At 41.7% G+C, this 21,887-nt stretch overlaps 1 protein-coding gene across 1 annotated transcript in view; it reads right to left on the reverse strand.

Moving 5' to 3' along the window:
- Positions 1-21,887, reverse strand: part of SLC4A4 (solute carrier family 4 member 4) — a 350,822-nt gene that overhangs the window by 273,999 nt on the left and 54,936 nt on the right. The window contains exon 3 of the mRNA XM_082645180.1: positions 7,346-7,525. Coding sequence (XP_082501306.1) covers positions 7,346-7,525 — 180 coding nt within the window. The remainder of the gene's footprint in view (positions 1-7,345; positions 7,526-21,887) is intronic.

Genomic DNA, 21,887 nt, shown 5'->3' on the forward strand with positions numbered 1-21,887 from the left:
GGATGGGGACTCCGTGCTCACAACACCTCTATAGAAATGTGATGAAAAGTCAAGTAACACTCCCCATCCATGGGAAAGTTATTAAAAGAACCCAACATTCCTGCTTCCAGATTGTGGTCATGGAAGAATTCCAGAGAATTTATTTATAGAGTATACCCATGGTCCCCCATGGTCCCACATCCCAACTTCTGCATCAACAGTTCAAACCCATAAAGCCCTGAATCTAAATCCCTGGTATTAAGAACCCATATAGCCCTTTAAGAACCTTTTTTTTTTTTCTGATATGAAAATTTCCTGAACAGAATACCATTTCAAGAAGATCCCTACCAGTATCTTTCATTTTTTCAGTGCATTCCAATCACACACATTCTCACACACATACTCACAAATACACTCACACCCCCAAGCTTCCAATCTTATCCTTGAACCCAAACCACAGGATGTGTCCTGCCTTCTGCTGAGGAAGTAATACCTGTGACAGACAGTCATTTACACCCTCTTCACTTCTCTAGAGTATACTTCACATCTTAAATTCCATATACAGCTCTAGTTTTCCCCCATTTTCCACCCCAAGTCACAGTCTCTTTTTAGCCCTGAGTACCCCAGCACCTGGAGCACAGTGGAACCCTCTGAGGCCTCTTGAACTCATGAGTCACTATAAATAGCAGCAACATCAACTCTCCCATGACACACGTAAATGCACTATTCATAACATCTCACGGCATGATAAAATGAAATAACTATTGTAATAGAATAGGCAGAGGCAGCGAGAAATGACACCCTTCCATAGTGTAAAGGACTGCCACTTGGAGGCCACTTCAAGGTGATTTCAAGAGAACTGCGTTTCCAAAACGCAAGGCTCCCTAAGAGGTTTATATAGTTAACCAGCTAGAGAAGGCAGAAGCGCTGTGACACAGTGCTCCTGTACTGAACTGCATCACAGAGGAATAAACGGCAATTATTTGTACCACACAAAACACAACATTGTTGAGCCAGCCTTGTGCCACCAAAAACACAAGTATGCCAAACACTTTTCCTCTCTGCACAGCACTCACTGCCTTTGAGTTGCTGATGCGTCCCACCCAACTGCCCTTCTTAACCAGATTAATTTCACTGAGAAACACAAAGAAAGAGCCAGAAAGAGATCCTTTTCAGGAAAGAAGGAACAGCCAGCCCATTTGCTTGCTGGGGCCCTGAAGTGGGAATTTCAACTGTTGACTGAAGTCAAGGACACATTTGGTAAGCAGAGTCACTTGCTAGTGGCCCTATGTTACACAAAAGCACAGCACAATAGGTATCACCTCTGCCCCGTGAAAGTCTTATTTCCTTGGTCCTTTCACCTGCCAGCCAGCATCCAGGCTGTACCACTGGCAAGTTAAGAGACTTAGCTCTCCCAAAGATGCCTTTTGGGAGCCAGGAGCCAAGCTGACAGCCAAATCAAAGGAAGAACTAGTGGGATTTTATAGTAGAAAAGGCCAGAAGAGCTTAAAAAACAGTGATTAATGTTCACAGGGAATTAATCTCTGCAAAGTTTTAGTCTGAAGCTTTGGCATTACCTGTGTACAATGGATGGGAAAAGATGAGCTTGAAGAAAATGTTCAGAATAACCCAAAATAATAATTGTTAACCAGATACACTTCCCATTTAATACTCTGAGCACTACAAAGTAACCTCTGTCATTATTCCCTTTTTACAGGAGAGGAAACAGGAGCACAGAGAGCTTAAGCATCTTGCCAAGGACACGCCGCTGGTATGGGCTGGGATTCGAACTCCGTGTGGCTTGAATATGTGCTCTTAACTGATATGATACACTACCTTTCCAGTAAAATTCCATCACAAGTGGCCCTTCTGAAAAGGCAAACTTTAAGTTTTCAATTACTTTTTAATACCAAAAGTCTTTGTTTCAGACCTAAAGTACTTCCTCCTACATACATAAGATGAAAGATAGAGAAGAGGATGAAAAAGATGGTATATTTCTTTTGTGTTTTGTTTCCTAACAGGGACAGAATCTACCTCCTTTCACATACATTCCAAAGACTCCCTACATACTGCTTCATTTGGGGGATACACAAATGGCACACAGAAAATTTGTAAAATCTTACTTTGTGATATCAGCATTAAGGGTCTTGCCTAAAAACATTTAAGAATCAAGAAAAAGTAGGAATGCACCCAGAAGAATGAGGTCAGGTGGCGGGAGAGCGCAGGGGTGTGTGTGAGCTGGGAAAAGGGGAAGTCAAATGACAAAACCCCAAATAATCTTGGCTCTTATGAAAAGGTACTCTGTTCATTTCCCCGGAAGCACCGAACAAAAGCAGCTGCCCATTTCTCTGCTTCAGTTTCCTGACTATAACTGGATCACCAACGGGCATCCATTGTTCCAGGCTCACAGAACAATGTTCACTAGCATAAATGCATCAGTTTTGGTACACATGCAAAGAGCTAAGAAAGAATACCACAAGACTGAATGAGTGTCTGTGTGCGCATACCCAGTGACCAGATTCCACCACAGGCAAGACACAGGTGTGCGAGGCAGTTAGCACCGCCCAGCGCCGATGCATGCGCAAGCTTGTCAAGAGATATACTACACATCAGACCACTATGCTGAACACGATGTTCTGCTTGTAGCTCTGTTTCCCAACATTCTACACATCTTCAGAGTCTCTGCAGTCACAGAGCAGCCTGTGATTCCCCCATAAGCATCCCAGGGCACTAACAAAACGCAAAGCGCAGAGGTCAGAACCATCGATGGAAGGCCGCTGCACTGTGCTTGCAGAGCCTAGCTCATCCAGGACCACCTTCCCACCCAGAATGGGCAACCCTCAGAGGATGGCAGCTGCTAACTTAGGGGGAAAAAAAGTGCATGGTGGGGGAGGCGAAAGGATTATTTTTAAGGAAGAGCACAATCTAGCTTTTCTCTCCACCACCTACTCCACACACCACCTCCTCGTTCCCTTGTCTCTCCTCCTGCCTGCTCTTCCATTCCACTTGTCTCTCCCAGCCTCTCTCCCCATTGCTCATGTACCACACTTCTCACATGTGCTTTCTTCTCTGTGTCCCAAGCTGAGACACCAGCTCGGACACCACCCTGAGAAGAGCAGCTGTGTGAGGACTCAGAGCTGCCGCTGAGCTCGGAGGGGAAACGAAGGTGGCTAGCCTCCTCCTCAAAGCTCCAGATGCATGAGATTCAAAACATGCATCCACTCTTTAGAAGCCCTGTCTTGAGACCAGAGCCACAGAGAAGAGAAAAAAAGCATCTGTGTTGTAAGTTAAATGAACCCATTAATTATGTCATCTTCCTGATGTGCCTAATACTGGAGGATATTTGGCTTACGTCTTGTTATAAATGTCCTTTACTATTCATTCTGTGCCTCCTTAATATGGCTTCTGAAGCTGAGCTGCCAGAGTTCTTGTCCGGAATAGTAAGCATTTTTAAATGTACGGGATGAAACCATGTGCTCTGTGGATCAATTCCTTCCATCACCTGTGGGTGACGAGCAACTCAACACACTCAGGGGTCGTGTACCCAGACCAAAGTACCACTTTAGCAATAGTTAAAATAATGAGGCACTTCCCAAAGTGGCATCATTAAAAGTTAGGACCAGATTGAAATGGCAAGAGAAAAAGGCAGAGCAGGGAAATATAAAAGATCATGTGTGAGGATTCAAAACAAGAAAATCAACTGGATCTTTACCTATAATGTGGGAAATAGACCAACAGAAGCAATGTCTTCTGCTGTAGTAATCACCTGCTCTTTAATAAGCATTTATTAGGCACATATATACTATGTACCAGACACTGTACTAGGTGCCAGAGATAACATAGGTGAACAAAACAAACCTGACCCTAGCTCTCAGGGAGCCTACGATGTACCATCAGCACAAGACAAAACTGTAGGCTAACAAAATCCCGAAGTGAAACATGTATTATGAAGGAAAGAGATAAGAACTGAGGGGGACTAACACTGGAGAACCTACATCAGAGAGAGCAGTAGGGAAAGGCCTCTCTGAAGAGACAAAACTTTAAAGCTGGAACATAAAGGGAGAGAAAAGCTAACCGGGACCAGAATGAGTGACCATTCCAGAAAGACGGGATTGCATGAGCCCTTTCCTAAGGCAGAAAACGTTTGGGCACCACTGAAAAAAATCACTGTGGCTTAATTAAAGTGAACAAGGAGCAAATACCACAAAGGACTCTGGTGAGACACGGTGGGCCCTAACGCCCAACCGAGATTTCATTCTAAGGAGTGAATGGCATGACCCAATTTAAACTTCATGATGATCACTGCTGCCACTGTGTGGGAAGAGACTTGAAAGGTGGAGTCCGTGGCAGCTGCCTTAAGCAAGAAATGAGGATTCCCTGGACCACAATGTGGCAGCCAAATCAAAAAAGAGTAGACAGATTCAGACATATTTTACCTTTTTTGTTTTTTTTCGGTACGCGGGCCTCTCACTGCTGTGGCCTCTCCCACCGTGGAGCACAGGCTCCGGACGCACAGGCTCAGCGGCCATGGCTCACAGGCCCCGCCGCTCCGCGGCATGTGGGATCCTCCCGGACCGGGGCACGAACCCGCGTCCCCTGCATCGGCAGGCGGACTCCCAACCACTGCGCCACCAGGGAAGCCCCAGACATATTTTAGAAGTAGAAACCAAGAGAAGTCACTGATGGATTGCATATGGAGGTGACAGCAAGGAAAAAAATCAGAGATGATTCTCATCAAGTTACTCAATTTCCATGTGGGGCTTCTTCAGAAGTTACAAGCATCACCTGCTACAATGCCAGGCCCTTGCAAGAATCTAGTCTAGAGGACCTGGTATGTCTGTAAACATAAGTAACAAAAACCCTACATCCAGGGCTTCCCTGGTGGCGCAGTGGTTGAGAGTCCGCCTGCGGATGCAGGGGACACGGGTTCGTGCCGCGGAGCAGCTGGGCCCGTGAGCCATGGCCGCTGAGCCTGCGCGTCCGGAGCCTGTGCTCCGCAACGGGAGAGGCCACAACAGTGAGAGGCCCGTGTACCGCAAAAAAAACCCCAAAACCCTAGATCCAAGAACAACATAAACTGGGTGGGGCTGTTCCTGACAGACAGTAATGGCAGATATTTCAGTGAGTTTTCCCATAAGAATTTTATCTTCATGTTGGTGTCAGAGCCCTGTAGCTTCCCCCAAATCACAGGCTTAAATGTCTTTCCATATCTGAGTGCAACAATCTTAAGTAGAATTGCACCAGATAAACCAGTGACCAATCTCGTCAGTCTCCATGATAAGCAGCGGAGAAAATACGGTAATTTCCAAGAGGATCTTCATGTCAAATTGGATGCCTCATGTCAAATATGTCACAGGCATATGACAGCATAACTTAGTGACTAGCAGAAGGTAACTAACTATAAAATACAAATTTATAAATCATTGCTTTATTATCATTGTCCTTAACAATGATGTCTCCATAGGATCGCTTCAGAAACCAAGTATACAACCCAATCCCGTACTCCCCAGGGAGGAGACCTCTGAGGGTAAAGAGAATGAACTGCCTTTCTTATTTTACATGTTGTACTCAAACTGGTCCCCAGATGCCACAGAAAGCCACAGGACCCCCGTGGGAGAGACAGGTTCAGTCTCAGTACCTTTCTGACCTGTTTATTCACTATTACCTACTTGAGTATTACTGGCATTGTTTCCACTGCCCTTCCTAAAAAGCTATTACATAATTATCATCTCAAAATCCCTTGGCCCATTTGTGTAAGTGAGCGTCTCTTTCCTTTTTAGCATTTATAGTGATGATGCACTCTTGTTCTTAAATTGCAGAATGAGAGATTATGAGAGAGAGAGAGGGAGACAGAGAGAGACAGAGAGACAGATCACACACACACACAGTGGAGAGGCACCTCTGATTCTGGCTTAGGCCTTGCCAAAACAGATAGCAAATGGAGATAAACAGTAGTAATTTATTTGGAAAGGGATGTTATCTTTTGTTCCTCCAGAATATTAACTGTGAACTTTTCTGGCTGCATTTCAAGGAGTTTGCTTGAAACAGACCCCATTTTTTTAGTCAACATATGAACAGTTCCTTTCGGAAAGGCTCTCCCCCAACATTCCAGTGAAACGCACAGAACTCTTGCCTCCTGCCCTCTGGTCCCATCTAAGTCTTACATTTATTCCAACACTTTAAAATTTTAATTTAGTGGAACATCTCCAAACTGTCCTCAAAACTTTCCTCTTCAATATGGTGGTCCACCTGATGGCTCCTCTCAGCATAAGTACCTCTCTAGCTGCTAAGCCACCTGTTCAGCTCCAGGAGAGAGACTATAAAAAAAAATTCACAGATTCACATCACTACACTTCACACACTCTTTAATTTAACTCTGTAAATTCATTTTTCAACACACCTGAGCTGTTAATTCTAATTTGGCCTCTCGTCACCTGCAAAGACTGAACTGGATCTTTATCTCCACCACCCATAAGAAAGCGTTTTATTGCAGGCTCCAGACTTCTGCAAGTGTAGCAAAGAGAGGAAGAACTGTGCTGAGAGCTCTGCCAACATGAAAAGCTGTCACTATGTAACTCCTGTTGGGGAATCTTCCCAAATTGGCATATGTTTCTACTGCTTCTCCCTTCTACAGCATATATTCATGCTCCCTTCAGCCACAAAGCTGCCCAGATAGCTAAACGTTCTCCATATCAAAAGGAACCAAAGCAAGAGACACATACACCTAAACACACATCCACCCTAGCGCTTGAATCCAAGGATGTGCTTTGACCTCCTGCTACTCTGTTCCTAATAACACCTCTATCCAAAGTATGATATCTAACAGGTTCAACCTTTCAAGAGCTGTGTCACTCTACATCCTTCTCTGATTTTCAGGATGCTTTCCCACTATTCCTTTTTAAATCAACCTGGCTAAATGTCACCTATATTCCTATAAATGTCATATATATATATATATATATATATATATATATATATATATATATTTCTCATCTTGACCTACTATCTTAATAGAACCTATTTCTAAGCAGGAACAATCCAAAAATTTCTTGAAGAATCTCCCAGTTACTGTTGATAACTGCAGTTAAATACCATCTATAACATTCTGGCCTCCTTCACTAGTCAAAACACACAACCATGCCTAAACTCTGTCACATCTTTTCTGACCAGCTCAGAATTTTACCCGATCTCCTCCTAGACCAACCTGCTGGGACAAGAAAAGCCTCTCCAGAGACATTATGCTTTAGAGGCAACCCCTGCAGTATCGCTGTGTCCCTCCCTGTTAGCCACAAGATCTTGACACGTGTCTTTCCCCAGGCTGCGGGAGTGAAGCAGAGAGAGGCACCCACACCCAGGGAGTACTCACTGAGAGGCTTCAGGATGCTGCTACTGGACTCATCCGCATTCTCCACGTCAGACTTGTCAGAGTAGTTCTCAGAGATTCTCTCCTTTTCCTTCTTTTCTCTGTGCCCTGCCTTTCTCTTGTGACGTCTCCTTCTCCTGTAGCTCTTTGGCACATGGACCCCGATGTAGATGGTGTGGTGGCCTGAGGAAGGTACACAAATCACCAGTCATTTCAAATCACAGTCTCTGCTGCACAGAAACTGCACAAGACCCACAGGTCAGAAAAAAATGTCTATGAATTCAACACTACCATTCCACATTTGACAAATAAACTGGAAAAATAAAATCTCCCAATTTTCATTGTGCTAGACTGTAACTCTACCTGTTGGTTGGCACTAGGATTCAGTGAGGGTGTACTCTAATTCTATCCAGAGAGACTCTTTGTTTAGGAAAGTCAAAGAATACTGAACCGGAAATCAGGAATCCTTGATTCTGGTCATACCTTTGCCATCAATGAGCTATTTGACCTTGAGCCTGTCCCTTAGCCATTCCAGGCCTCAATCTCATCACTTATATAAAGAGAAGCTTAAATTGGGTAATCCCTAGAGGCCCTTCCAGTGCTAACCTTCCTGGAATCTGTGAACACAGTGATGAAAAAGGAGCTCTTGGAACTGTAGGGGGGGCGGTAGGGGGGAGATCTAACTCAAAGGTCAAGAGGTCATTCTGCAGGGTATAAGGTTTTCTATTAAAACTTTTTTTACCCAATCAGCAGAATAGAGACTTAGAACTGGGACAAACTAAGAAAAAATAAGACATATTTGGAGAGAAAATTTTAGAAATACTCAAATGTTCACACTAGGAAACAGCTAAAATGAATGTCAGCTACAGTGCCATTCTCATTTTTCTTTTTTCGTTTGCAAAAGTTTCTAAAAACTGGTTGTTGCAGTGATAAAAATAAACCCAGCCCAGTAAAGATTGCCTTGAAGAGAAGGGCATGAGGAAAAAAGATTGTGAAATGCTTTTAGTTCTCTAGATGGAAGGAGCTGCAAAACTGACAAGTGGTATTATTTTTACAAAATCTGATAAGACAGAAAAAAAAAAAGGAACTCAAAGTTCTACATTTTTTTTTTTAACTGGAAAACTTTTACTTTCACTTTATATACAGTCTAACTTCTGAATGCGGGAACCACCATTTCGGAAGTAATGTGAAAACTTCTCTTTTTTTTTGAATTGCAAATAGGAATTGCAAAAAAGATGAGATAATCTACGGATTTCCTTTCGCATTCTGGCATTATTCCTTGATGATCACTTTACAGTGCTGCAGACAATATCACACACCCACATGCAATACACATACATGCAAATGTCTGATGTAAATGCTGTGAATTCCTTTCCACGGTAACTCATCAGGCATTATCTAAAAACACCATAATTCACAGGGTTGTTCCCTTAAACTGGAAGGATTAAAACAATTATATCAAGAAAGAGGTTCCAACCAAGGAATGCAGAACCCTAGGTTAATGGGTAAGCATTCAAAAGAAAATATCTCATACTTGGAATGAAGTTGGAGGCATCTACATAAAACATGAAGCACCAGCCCCCAGCACACACACAGACATGCACACAAACACACAGACACACACGCCAACTCAACTACTAAAAAGCACAGTGAAATTCTCCTCACAGAATATGTGCCAATGAGAAATTTATCATGTCTAACCATTTACAAGCAAATTGTTCTCATGGGAAAGCTATATTATACTAGGAAGTAGGAAATGTCTCAGAAACAATGTGAATTAAGAAACAGTGTCAATTGTTTCCTGCTCTCCAGTTACTGAGGGAGTCCTGCAGCTTTATCTCAAGTCACACAATATATGTAAGCAAAGCCAACCAATTTCTTCAGTAAATCAAACTCTGAAAGCTTGATTGCCTTGGTTCAAGAAATAGGAAAACATCATGAAAAAAACTAAGAGGTTGAAAAAAAATTTTTTAACCTGTCACATTAAACATTTTCTTATTTTGTTATACAGCAGAAACTAACACACCATTGTAAAGCAATTATACTCCAATAAAGATGTTCAAAAACATATTTTCTTATTAAAAAATGGTAACCAAGCAAAAAAAAAAATGTAGTGGTTAAGCTACATGAGTCAAATTGATGTTACACAGAAAGATTTTTTTAATGTATTTACATAAATCTGCACAGTATATTTGATAAATCATTTAAAAGACAGTCTACATGGGCTGATAAGATTTTAAGGTAAGATTTCTGGCTTTAAAGTGTTGTTGTTGTCAACCCAACAAAAGAGTTGGGACAATTCAGAAGGTGAGCTTTCAAAGCCCAGGAGAGAAAGGTACCTTACCTTCAGGAACCTAACCGGAGTCGTCATCACCATAAAAATGGTGCCACTGTATTCGCATCATGATCACAGGCCTCCTCCCTGCCTTAGGAATAAGGTTCAACTTATCCCCATCTCCTCCTGCCCCTTCCTCAGATGCTCCCCCAACCCCGCCGACTTTCCCACAGGTGGGGAAGTTTCAGACACGATGCTGCACCATGAAGCCCAGGTACCAACCGTGAATATGGTTCCTTTTAAGACAGCCCCGGGCTTCCCTGGTGGCACGGTGGTTGAGTCCGCCTGCCGATGCAGGGGACACGGGTTCGTGCCCCGGTCCGGGAAGATCCCACGCGCCGCAGAGCGGCTGGGCCTGTGAGCCATGGCTGCTGAGCCTGCGCGTCCGGAGCCTGTGCTCCGCAACGGCAGAGGCCACAGCAGTGAGAGGCCCGTGTACCGCAAAAAAAAAAAAAAAAAAAAAAAAGAAAGAAAAAAAGAAGGAGCAAAAAACAAATTTTAATAGGTAGAATTCAAAAGGAAATGGTGATTGTTTTAAATGTTATTAAAATAAAGGTTACATTCTTGCAACTCAAAATTTTGTAAAGTAAAACTACTGGAATCCACATTTGACAATGTTCACTTAGGTGTGAGTCAAAGGGCATTCAGTCCTTGATTTGGCAGTGGCCTCAGTACCATGTGTTCAAATAAATACCCCACATGCCTTTCTCTGACAGATGGTGCAAGTTCCCAAGAAACTCTAAATGTCTTGGGAATATCTCATAGACCATCCACAGCCAGTACTACTGGGAGGAAAACATGGCTTTCCTGGTTATCTCTGACCATCAGAAATCATCACTAGGTGATCCCTGTTTCTTCCATCCTCACGTGCTCCACCTCAGGTGAAAGCAGAAGTCTTGCCGTGCTATCATGTCCACTTCTCCCAATTCCTAAAATATTTCTAAACTAACAGCACTGAGAGCTGCTATCATTATTTCAGGCCACCAGAGATCTTTTACAACTAGTAACTCTGTAGCCATTCATGTTAAAGAGGCTTTCACAGATACCCACTTCCCTACCAATGATGATTTAGGACTTTATAGAATTAAACCTATCAAATGAGCCAAACTAAAATTTCTGCAGTGGACTGAGTGGTGAACAACATATGCCTCTCTATGCAGGATAGATCTTTAGCTCCTTTAGGAAACATGGTGCTGTGTTTATATACATACAGATGATAGCAGCCATTTATGGAATTCTTACAAATATGCCAGGTTCTGGCTAGGTCTCCTACTTCTATTACCTCATGCGATCCTCACAACTGCAAGAATTAAATACTGTCATTATCCCCATTGTACAGGCAAAGAAACCAAGGTTCAGGGAAGTCAAGGATATTGTCACCAACTAACCCATAAAATCCCACAGGAGAAATATCTCTCAGGTCTCAACATCAAGAATAGTGAGTGCTTGGGCTTCCCTGGTGGCGCAGTAGTTGAGAGTCCGCCTGCCGATGCAGGGGACACGGGTTCGTGCCCCGGTCCGGGAAGATCCCACATGCCGCGGAGCGGCTGGGCCCGTGAGCCATGGCTGCTGAGCCTGCGCGTCCGGAGCCTGTGCTCCGCAACGGGAGAGGCCTCAACAGTGAGAGGCCCGCGTACCGCAAAAAAAAAAAAAAAAAAAAAAAAAAGAATAGTGAGTGCTTTATTACTGCTTTGGTGGTGCTTTGTTTGTTTTTGGGGTTGTTTTTTGTAATGTACACTATATTTACACTACCTTGTAATTGACTGTGTTTCCTTCCTCATGTTGACTGCTAGAAATAGAAGAGACAAATCTCGGGCCAACTGGTAGTAGGTAGACAGAGTTTCATGAGGTGAATTTTAAATATGAACCTTGCTATTCCAACTTTTTACCTGTTATTTTCCCTTCACATGAAACCTTTTTGGAATAAAGCAGTATGTAAATATTTTTTAAGACCTGAGATGTCAGTACTGGGGGTAGAAGCTAGGGATGGCTGGGGGTGGCTGTGAGGGAAGGTAGATTTCTAGGCAGAGATTCTACTTGTCCTCTGGTGATCCTTTAGCTACAGCTAAATCTATAGGCCTAAATCTCTGCCCAGAAATCTACCTTCCCTCACAGCCACCCCCAGCCTCCTACAGAACTTCTCTAATACTGAGGGATGTTCCCAATTTGATTTTTATCCACATTGTTGCTCTTTATATAATCAATGGAATTTCTGTTCTCTCCAGTTCAAAGCAAAGATTCCACGACACTTGGCACTTTACATCATTCTTTCAGAACTAATCAGCAATATTCCCCAAATATAAATTAAATACTGCTTTCTTTGGCTTATCTAAAGTAACCTGGTCTTATAAAAAGAAACAAAATTGAGTTATTTGTAGTGAGGTGGATGGATCTAGAGTCTGTCATACAGAGTGAAGTAAAAAAGAAAAACAAATACCGTACGCTGATACATATATATGGAATCTAAAAAAAAATGGTCATGAAATAAAGACACAGACCTACTAGAGAACAGACTTGAGGACACGGGGAGGGGGAAGGGTAAGCTGGGACAAAGTGAGAGACTGGCATGGACATATATACACTACCAAACATAAAACAGACAGCTAGTGGGAAGCAGTCGCATAGCACAGGGAGATCAGCTCGCATAGCACAGGGAGATCAGCTCGGTGCTTTGTGACCACCTAGAGGGGTGGGATAGGGAGGGTGGGAGGGAGGGAGACGCAAGAGGGAAGAGATATGAGGATATGTGTATATGTATAGCTGATTCACTTTGTTATAAAGCAGAAACTAACACACCATTGTAAAGCAATTATACTCCAATAAAGATGTTAAAAAAAAAGAGAAGAAGAAAAAATAATAATAATTTTAAAAATAAAGTAACCTGGTCTTATGCCAAGATGCCTTAAACATGTTGTAGCTATTGCCAAGGGGGATATAGGGGAGGGAGGCAAATTTAAGAGATATGTATTATTTCTTTTTAATTATGAAAAGAACACTGTTGGAAGAGGAGGCAAAGACCCTGGATGAGTGATAGATTATTAAGAAGATGTTGTGAAGACTTTACTTCTTGGACCAAAATGAATTGTGAAGGTTTTTTAGAAGTACATGCATAAGAAACCTTAAACAGAATCACAGTGTCAAGTCCAGATGCCACAGACGTTGTGTGTTTGGCACTTTATATAATAAGAAATAGATCAGTATGTCTAATCCTAAATATTTTAATAAATAACTTGCTAGTATATTACTCACAAACCCATAAGAGTGTCCATAACCAGTTCTATTAACAAATAATCAAAGCAACACTGCTAATTTACTTGAGTATATATACCAGTTCATGAAAAGAAAACTCACTTTGAAAGGCATGATGTAATTTTGCAGTTAACAGAGGGTAAGTCAGCCCTTGGTTAGATGTTTGCATGAGGGTCCACACTTCAAACTGACACCACTACTCAGGACAATGGATGATTTTTATTTCTGTATTTTGGATAGGGGCAACTTTTCACATAGAAAAAAAATAAAAATGCATGTGTTTATTAATAGGTAATTGCATGCTACATATGTAATTTATTTATAGACCATTTTGAATGCTGATTAGTAATCTATTTTATTATTAATGCTACCAATTACACTTAGGAGCAGGCATGAAAGTAAATAAATGGTAAAAGTGATGAAAAACAGGGAAATACTTTTCTTCCCACTGAACTGCATGGGAATTTTGTTCACTTAAAGCCTCCCGGAAATCCTTAAGGCAACTTGGGGTTCCCCCAAGCAAGACTGATAAGAAATCTTAGCTTGTTACCTAGTGTTTACTAGGCACAGTACTTTTAATATTTAATATTTGATGCTGATAATCATGATGATGATAACAATCTCTAGGCAAGAACAAACAGCACGAGGAAAAGGTCTCAAACAGGAGATGAGCTTATGGTGACTTAGCTCAATTCTCGTCCTAAAGGACGAGCTAAAGCTCAGGAAACTTCTGCACCTGCCTTATAAGTGCTCATTTTTAGCAAAACAGTCCTAATCACAGTGTTTAGGTAAAGGTGAGGACCCTATGACCACACACTGAAGTTAAGTTTCCAATACAGCTTCCATTACTAATAGCTGATAACAGAAGCTAAACTAACCAGCACTGTGTGAAGTCTGAATTAGTGAGTACTTTTTTAAAGAAATGCAACCTTATTATACTCAGTGATCATTCATTATTTGAAGATATCTAGGCCAGAACAACCACTTGAAGGCACTACAGGAACCTACCTTGATGAATAAACAGGACTAAAAATCACCTTATCATTTATAAACTGCAGCTCCTGAAGTGCTTCACAATCTCTAAAAAGCTGCTTCTCCAAAGTAATTTTAACTTTGCTCTAGCAAAACCTCTTTTATCTTCATATCTGTAGATATAAACTACCTATATTTATACCTACAGCTATACATTTATTTTGAGATTTATATATATTATATTATGTTCTATTATATATATACATAATCTCTATGTATGGAGATAGAGAGTTAGGCATTTTTATGGACAATCCGAATCCAATAGTGTCAATAAAGTGTCTTTTCCAATGTGTCTGGTGCACAAAGGTAAGTGTTGTTCTTATATCTCCCTCCTATTTCCAAAGGGGAAGAAACAAAGTACTATTTCTCCTCCTTCCCACACCCCTTGAGCCCAGATAATAACTTGTGAACACTCTCTGTTCTCCAGCTAAGGCACTGCGGAACACTCACTCTGCGCAGGACAAAATAGCCAACTTTAGATCAAGTCTAACTCGTCCCTCAGCTGTTTTTTAGTCATTATGCAGAGCTTAACTGTGCAGCAGAGGCAATACCTTCCATAACCTCAATCTTCCCTCACCCGGCCCAGGAACAAATGCCGTGACATTTCCACCCTGCTCTGGGAGGGTCTCCCCCAGAGCTTTCATGCTGTGAGTGCCAACCTCCAGGGCTCAGGTCTGTTGTCCTTTTACTTGACAGCACAGAGGAGAGTGGAGCCAAAAGGCCTGGGAAGGCCAGAGCCAGGCAGGGGAGGGCTAAGAGCGAAGAGGAGCCACCCAATAGGAAGAGATGAACCCTTGACTCATCCTGACATCCCAGAACCCCGAAAGAGCTGGAGCATTTTAATGTGCAGTACACATGCAGTCAGACAAAATCCACCTGTGAGCCAAACACAGAGAACTGACAGTTTCCATTATCTCTCTTGTGGTCACCATTTGCACAACTGAATGGCAAGTGGGACTGGAAGAGAGAAAACAATGGCTAATCCAATGGTCATTGATAACCGGATTTGCAATTGCAGCCAGAGAGGCAGCTCAGACAGACACATAAATGCGCACATTCACACTCTCATTCTAACCGCATTGTTCATCTCTGACTCTATTCTGGCTTCCCTTTTAGCACTGGCCTAAGCCCTGCCTGGGCAATAGGAAGAGTGGTCTTTAGTCGCTATAGACAGATAATCCACCGTATAGTCAATGCACTCACGGCTAACCAGGTATCACTAATATTAGTTCACATAATTCCTTCCTCTCACATACCTGTATATAGGTAAATGAGATGTGGATAATGCCATGGGGCTAGAACAATGACCAAGAACTAGGGAAAGTGCTTCGAGAGACTTAAACGAGCCTAGTTAAGCCCAATCCCAGAATCTTCATGACTATGGTTTTCCACATGCACCCAGAAAAGAGGATAACATTCACTGACACTGTAGCTCATAATCATACTTTTAGAGTTGAAATGACCTTAAAGATCACCTGATTAAACCTCTTCATGTACCAATGAACCAACTAAATAAAGCCAAAAAATTAATGACATAGAGGCCGGGACTCTTGGTGCTCCTGGTTATATAAGGTTTCCTTTCCTACTTTCCTACTACCATGGTACCAGTCCCCCACACTACCCCCCATTTTCCATTGTCTGCAAAATACAGCCAAGGAGGGAAAAGGTCATCGATTAGGCCTTTCAAGTTAGCAACTACCTAGAAGACAAAAAGGGCTCAGGAATTCTTGAAAATGTTTCTGTCTTATAACCAGAGAATAACAAGTTTAAATCTACAACCCTTATACCATAAACGGCCCCAGAACATGAAGACGTTCTGGCTCTGACATCTGTCCTCCCACGAGCATCTGCGGTCATGCAAACAATGAGGCCAGCCAGGCTTCTGTCTTCTTTCTCTCTCACCTTTTCATAAGCTCTCCCAACACCTTTTATTCTTCTCCAGTTAGTTCTTTCTACCCCCTATTCTTCCAAGCGCTTCTTTAAGCCCTCATCCATCTCCTTTTCTAAATTCTTTTCCCGCTCCAGAGGAACCAGACTTCAAGCACACCTTTTTGGAATGAGCACTGCCCTGGGAAAGTCAAGAAGCTTGCGTCCTTGTCCTAGTTATGCCAAATTACTATCAGCGTTACTGCAAGCAAATCACTTTACCTTCTCCAAGGCTCACCTCTCCATGTGTAAGGTGAGAACATTGAGCTACATTTTCTCTAAAATCCTTTCTAGCTCTAAAAATTCTATAAGAATCCTAAGTATTCAAATTGGTTAAGTGTAATGGAGCACACAGGGGAAAGGCCAAAAGTTTTCTACTATTTCTCCAGGTCCCTTCGCCACTTCTTATGAAGATAGCTTTCTCTTTGCACACTCTTCAGTCTACTCCGATTTGACTCTTTCCTAACCATGCCACCCAGATTGCTAACAAAAGCCACCAAGCCCTTTTTTCTGCCAAAGCCACTGGTTACTTTTGGCTCCTCATCTACTTGACTCCAGGCAGCACACTCAGCACTGTCGGTCACTGGCTCCTTGCTGAAAATGCTCTTCTCTTGGCCTCAGACACACCCTTTTCTTGGTTACCCTCCAGCTTCTATGATTGCTCCTTCTCCGTCTCCAAAGGTTGGCAGAGCAGAGCCCAACCCAGTCCTCTTCTCACTCTATTCTCTCCCCTTGGTAATGTCATCCATTCCTATGGCTTGAAATGCTAGCTATCTCCCTGGGATTCCAAAACTTACATCTCCATCCCTGCCCTTTCTTTTTAGCTCCAGTTGTGTAGCCAAGTGCCTGCATTAGAGTTCTACTTGGACGTCTCACAGGGCTCTCAGACTCAAAAAGCTGAATGCCTGCCATCCTCCACTACTATTCCTCCAGTGTTCCCCATTGTACAAATGGCACATAAGTCTCCCAAATTGCTCATAGCACAAATCCAGAAGCAATCACCCCCACCCACCCATCTGTCCATCAGCAAGTCCTGGCAATTCAACCCATCTTTTTTGTCCCTCTACTCTAACCCAATATCATCTCTCAGCTGAATCTTAGCAACAGTGTCTCCACTTTTATCTTTGCCCTGTTGGGATGCTCTCTCCACCCATGAGCCAAAGAGATCTTTTTTAAAATGCAAATTTTGTCTTGTCACTTCCCTGCTTACAACCCTCTGCAGTGGCTCCCCAGTGCACCCTCAATAAAATCCTAAATCTTTAGCATAGTATAAAAGGCCATGAATTATCTGGGTTCCATCCGCTTCAGGCCACTCTCTCCCTATTCATGTAGTCTGGCCACATGGGCTTTATTTTCACTTCTCAAACAGGCCTACCTCTTTCTCACTACTGGGCCTTCACACACCCTGCCTGGGAGGCTTCCCTTATTCCTGACCTAGCTAACCCTCTTCACCCTTTAGGTCTCAACTTAATGTCACTCTATGGGAGATACATACCTTGGTTTCCCACGTAAACTCACCCACCTACATGATACACTCTCTAAATTATCACATCAAACAACCTTGTGTCCTTAGTTAATGACTGGTTTATTTGACCGCACATTAATTATGTCCCTAATTGGAATACATTATCACTTTCAATGATACATATGAGCCTAAAAATGCAACATATTAGAGCTTATATATCTGCAACTGTTGGTTACCATTTTGATAAGCTTAAAGAAAAAGTTAATAAAAGCACTGTCCATCAGAGTTCATAAGAAGAGTTAACATAGATATTAGTCAACTAATTTGTTAATCACCAGATATCAGCTTTAGTCTGAAAGCATTCTGCAGTCACAGCAAGCACTGGTGAGAAAGTGTTAAGCACCAAGATAAATCACCTGCAAGGCATATAACCAAGGAAGATAACATCTTAAATTTACAGAGTTCATTCCGGGGATTTCAAATTAGTTTACTTATATCCCTAGCAAAACTAGGAGATAAGGAAGCACCAGTGCTGTTTCTTTGTATGAAAAACTGAGATTCAGATATTAAGTAATTCGTCAATGGCTTACTGCAAATATCAAAGTATTTTTCTGGTGTTACCCAAGAATCCTTAGAGCATCTCCAGCAGGTGGATAAGAAGATAGGTTATTAACTGCACTCTTTACAAAGGAAACATAACCACACAAACATGATTGGCCTCATGTTACCCAGTAAGACGGGGCAGAGCCAAGAACAGAAATAGGTCCTGAGACTCCTGGTTCCCCACCATGTTCTTTAACTCACAGCAGACTGAATAAAAGCATCTCAACCGAGATACCGACTGAATTTGCCAAATACCTATATCCATTGGATTTGACTGTGAGCTTTCATTTAACATCCAAGACATTGTCTTTATTTTTCAACAGGGATAGAATCCTGTTGAAAATTTAATAATCAACTGGAGAGTAGGGTGGTGATTTAACTAATCCATAAATGTGAGATTCTGGCCCTCTAAAGCTGATATGTTGGCCAGTTTTACTAAAATTCAAACACTCGTTTTTATTTCCAGAAGTTTTGGCCTTGTAAAAGTTATTGAGTATCCCACCATGAAAAGAGTTGGTAAAGTCACGTCCGGAGAGGTTTAAGTAAAGTCTGTTCTCCTTTCAAAGTCAACACAGTATCAAGAAAGGTGAACATGCTGGATATAGCACTTAGGATAGCTGCCTTGTAATTCTAACTCTATAGAAAGGTAAAAACAATTAACCAGATTTAAAAGCTTTTGCAGCTATTCAGGGAAGGGAGTTATTTAAGTCGCCTCTACTGCTGATTCAATGGATGTCACTCACCACCCTCCCTCCCTTCACCTTCATGCCACATGGCAATCAGCAGCTTCAGAGGTACAATATTTGGAACCTCCTGTGAACTCCTGCCATGGCAGGCTCTCACCTCAGTCCCCTAAATGCTATCAGCCAAAAAAGTAAAACAAAACAAAACAAAACCAAATCCCACCAGTATGCTCACTGGAGCAATGGGAGAGCCTCAACTGAGCTTTATTCAGTTTTATTCCATTCTTACTCTACTGTCCCTCATCAGTCCCAATTTTCAATTCCCCCAGTGACTCTGAATCTTGTAATGATAAAAATGGAGAAATACTTAGCTCAGGTTTGAATACTTAGTATTATTTCTATACTATTGAATAATCTCATTGAATTGGCACCTAAATTACATAACAGCCAGTAGGGGACAGAATTACCCTAGCCTATGCTGCAGAGCAAGGAAGGGAAAAAAAGAAAAAATATATATATACATATTTATACATATTACATATATAATAGACCCTTGAATCTTCCTCATTGGTAGGAAAATATCATACACTTAAATCTGTTTTCCAGAAAAAGTAACTTTGCAGGCTTTATTAGACAGTGGGCATGCATTTGTAATTTACCCTGTATGCAATTATAGTTAGTGTGTCTCTTCTTGGAAAACGAGACAGTTCCACAGACTAGGGGTAATGTCTATCGGAGCAGTCTAACCATGGAAATCAGATCTCACGCCCAGAGCTTAAAGGGAATCAGAATGAGTCCAAAGAGAAATAAACAGCAGGCCTCAGGAAATTTCTCTTGACCTTTCTAGCTTTCCTTTTCCACTAGAAGAAGCAGTAGGTAAGCGTGGTTGTTAGGAAGGCAAGAGATAGATGCCTTGCTAAGATGAATTAAGCAAATAACAAACATCATTTCGGTCCGTTTGAATTTTTTGGAATGATAATCATCATGGAAAATTATTGGTGAGGGGAATTCCCTGGTGGTCCAGTGGTTAGGACTCTGTGCTTTCACTGTTGTGGGCCCAGGTTCAAACCCTGGTCAGGGAACTAATATCCCACAAGCCACAATGTGCCAAAAAAAAAAAAAATTATTGGTGAGACTGTATCAATCAGAAAGCAAAAGGACAGACAGACAGTGGTATAGTATAAAGCACTCCTATGCCTAATGCCAGGTACAGCAGCAACATTATTTCTGGTAATTATTTAAACAGTTCTATGGTGAATGACATGTTCTATTATTCTCATTTTACAGAACTGAGAAATTCAAAATCCAAACTCTAAGTTTCATGCTTCATTTATGCAATGCTTCAGCAATACAGCAAGTTTTAAACTTTTATTCCCAAACCAATGCTTAGCCACTCTGCTTTAATAACACATGAATAACACAAATGATAGAGACTCCCAAAAATAAATATGAAATAATGTCTCAAGAATATGAGCAGATACAAAGCTTTGAAAAAGAAACTCAACTATAGACAAAATGTGCTCCAAGTGTATTATTTCAGAATTTCTGAATCCTTGTAAAACACAACTCAAGTACCAAGTTCAATTTTGTATGCCTCTTGCCATAAAAGAATGTAGTCACCTAGGACAGAAAGTGGCTTCCAGAGGGCTTTAGCCCGTACTACACTACCAGGGAATTCTCTACAATTGGAAAACTCTGGGAAGGGATGTCTGACTCCAGTTTCAAAAACCCATGGAATTATCATCCAAGAAACCTACATACAAATATTTAACATCACTGACACAGCAGGAGGTGTCAGAGAGCTAAGTATTGCCTGCTTTAGGCCCTCTGGCGGGCTTTCAGCTGGGGCCACAAGGAGAAAGCAGCAGGACACTGGGAAAGGTCTGCGTGGGCTCAACCTGCTCTGGGAACCCAAGCATCAACCCTTAAACACCTCACCGCATTTCCTTCAAGCTCTCCAACGTGTGGATACATTGTTTCTTTCAAGAAGGCTTTTCCTTCAGCAATATTTGCCCAAGTATTTCCTCTGTACACACTGTTTCGGAGCAATTAGAGTGACCAGGAGAGAGGAGGTCAGCAAAATGCAACCAGACACTTACATCCTGCGCTCAGAATAGCGCCAGCTTGGACTCAGCCCCTCCCTTCCCAGCTGATAGGTTTTCATTCACTCCTTCTCGGCAATTACGTTTTTGACCATTGTAATTATTAACAAATGTCCACCAGGCCCCACTTTTTCTTTAGACTACTACCTCCTCCAATACACATAAATACATCATCACAATATCCTCTAGTGAAAAATAGGCTTAAGTCATTATGATTTCATGTCTGTAAAATGTTGAGATCCTGACCTCCAAAAATACAAAAGCCACCATTTCATCATTTTAGTCTCTCTCCTCAAAATACAGAGCAGAGGAAGGAAGAAGAATAAGGTGGAGGTGTTCTAGGGGCTTCTTTTTCTTATCAATATAAATGATATAAATATATCAATGATCTTTGCAAAATCAAATGGGATTAATAGCAAACATAGGATCATTAGAGACTATTCATCTCATTTGACTAAGAGAAGTAAGAGAACCAAATTTCCAACTAAAAAAATTTAAACAAAGATTTTAGAGGACTATATAAAGTAATTCTATATATGCTTCATTTAGTTTATTTACACATTTATTCATTCTTTCCTTTAACAAAATATGTAGTGAATGTCTACTTTGTTCCAGACCCTGTCCAACTTTTTTACTTTTATTTCCCTAAAAATAACCTTCCTGTAAATTCCATGCATTTTCAACCATACTCTCTCTCTTAATATCCATCAGTAGACATGAGAATTTGTAGAATTATTCTTCCATTTGGACAGATGGGAGCACACTTCCTTTTGGACTTGGTTTTCAATGGAAGAGGAAAACCACCACAATATATCATAATGGCATTTAGAGTACCGATCAAACTTCAGAAATGCAGACCCATTTCAGCCAATATTGTCTTGCTGTACTTCATGCTTCCTGAGTTGCTGGGTAGGCTTGATGTTAAGAAAAGGCCCCTCCTCGTGAAGTCAGAGTTGCCAACGCTTGCCGGGGAGTTACCTAGCCTTGCAGAGCCAAGGCCTTATCTCAAGGATAAGGTGGAGTTTGCCCTTTTTCCCCTATTGCAAAATATGAGAATATTAAGTAATCTGTTTATATCATACAGATCCAAAATCCTGGCTGACTTTAACGGATAAAATATCCATAGGATTTCTTCCTCTAGAAAAAGCTA

Source organism: Mesoplodon mirus, assembly GCF_964341445.2.
Source record: "Mesoplodon mirus genome assembly, chromosome: 2".
NCBI lineage: Eukaryota > Metazoa > Chordata > Mammalia > Artiodactyla > Ziphiidae > Mesoplodon > Mesoplodon mirus.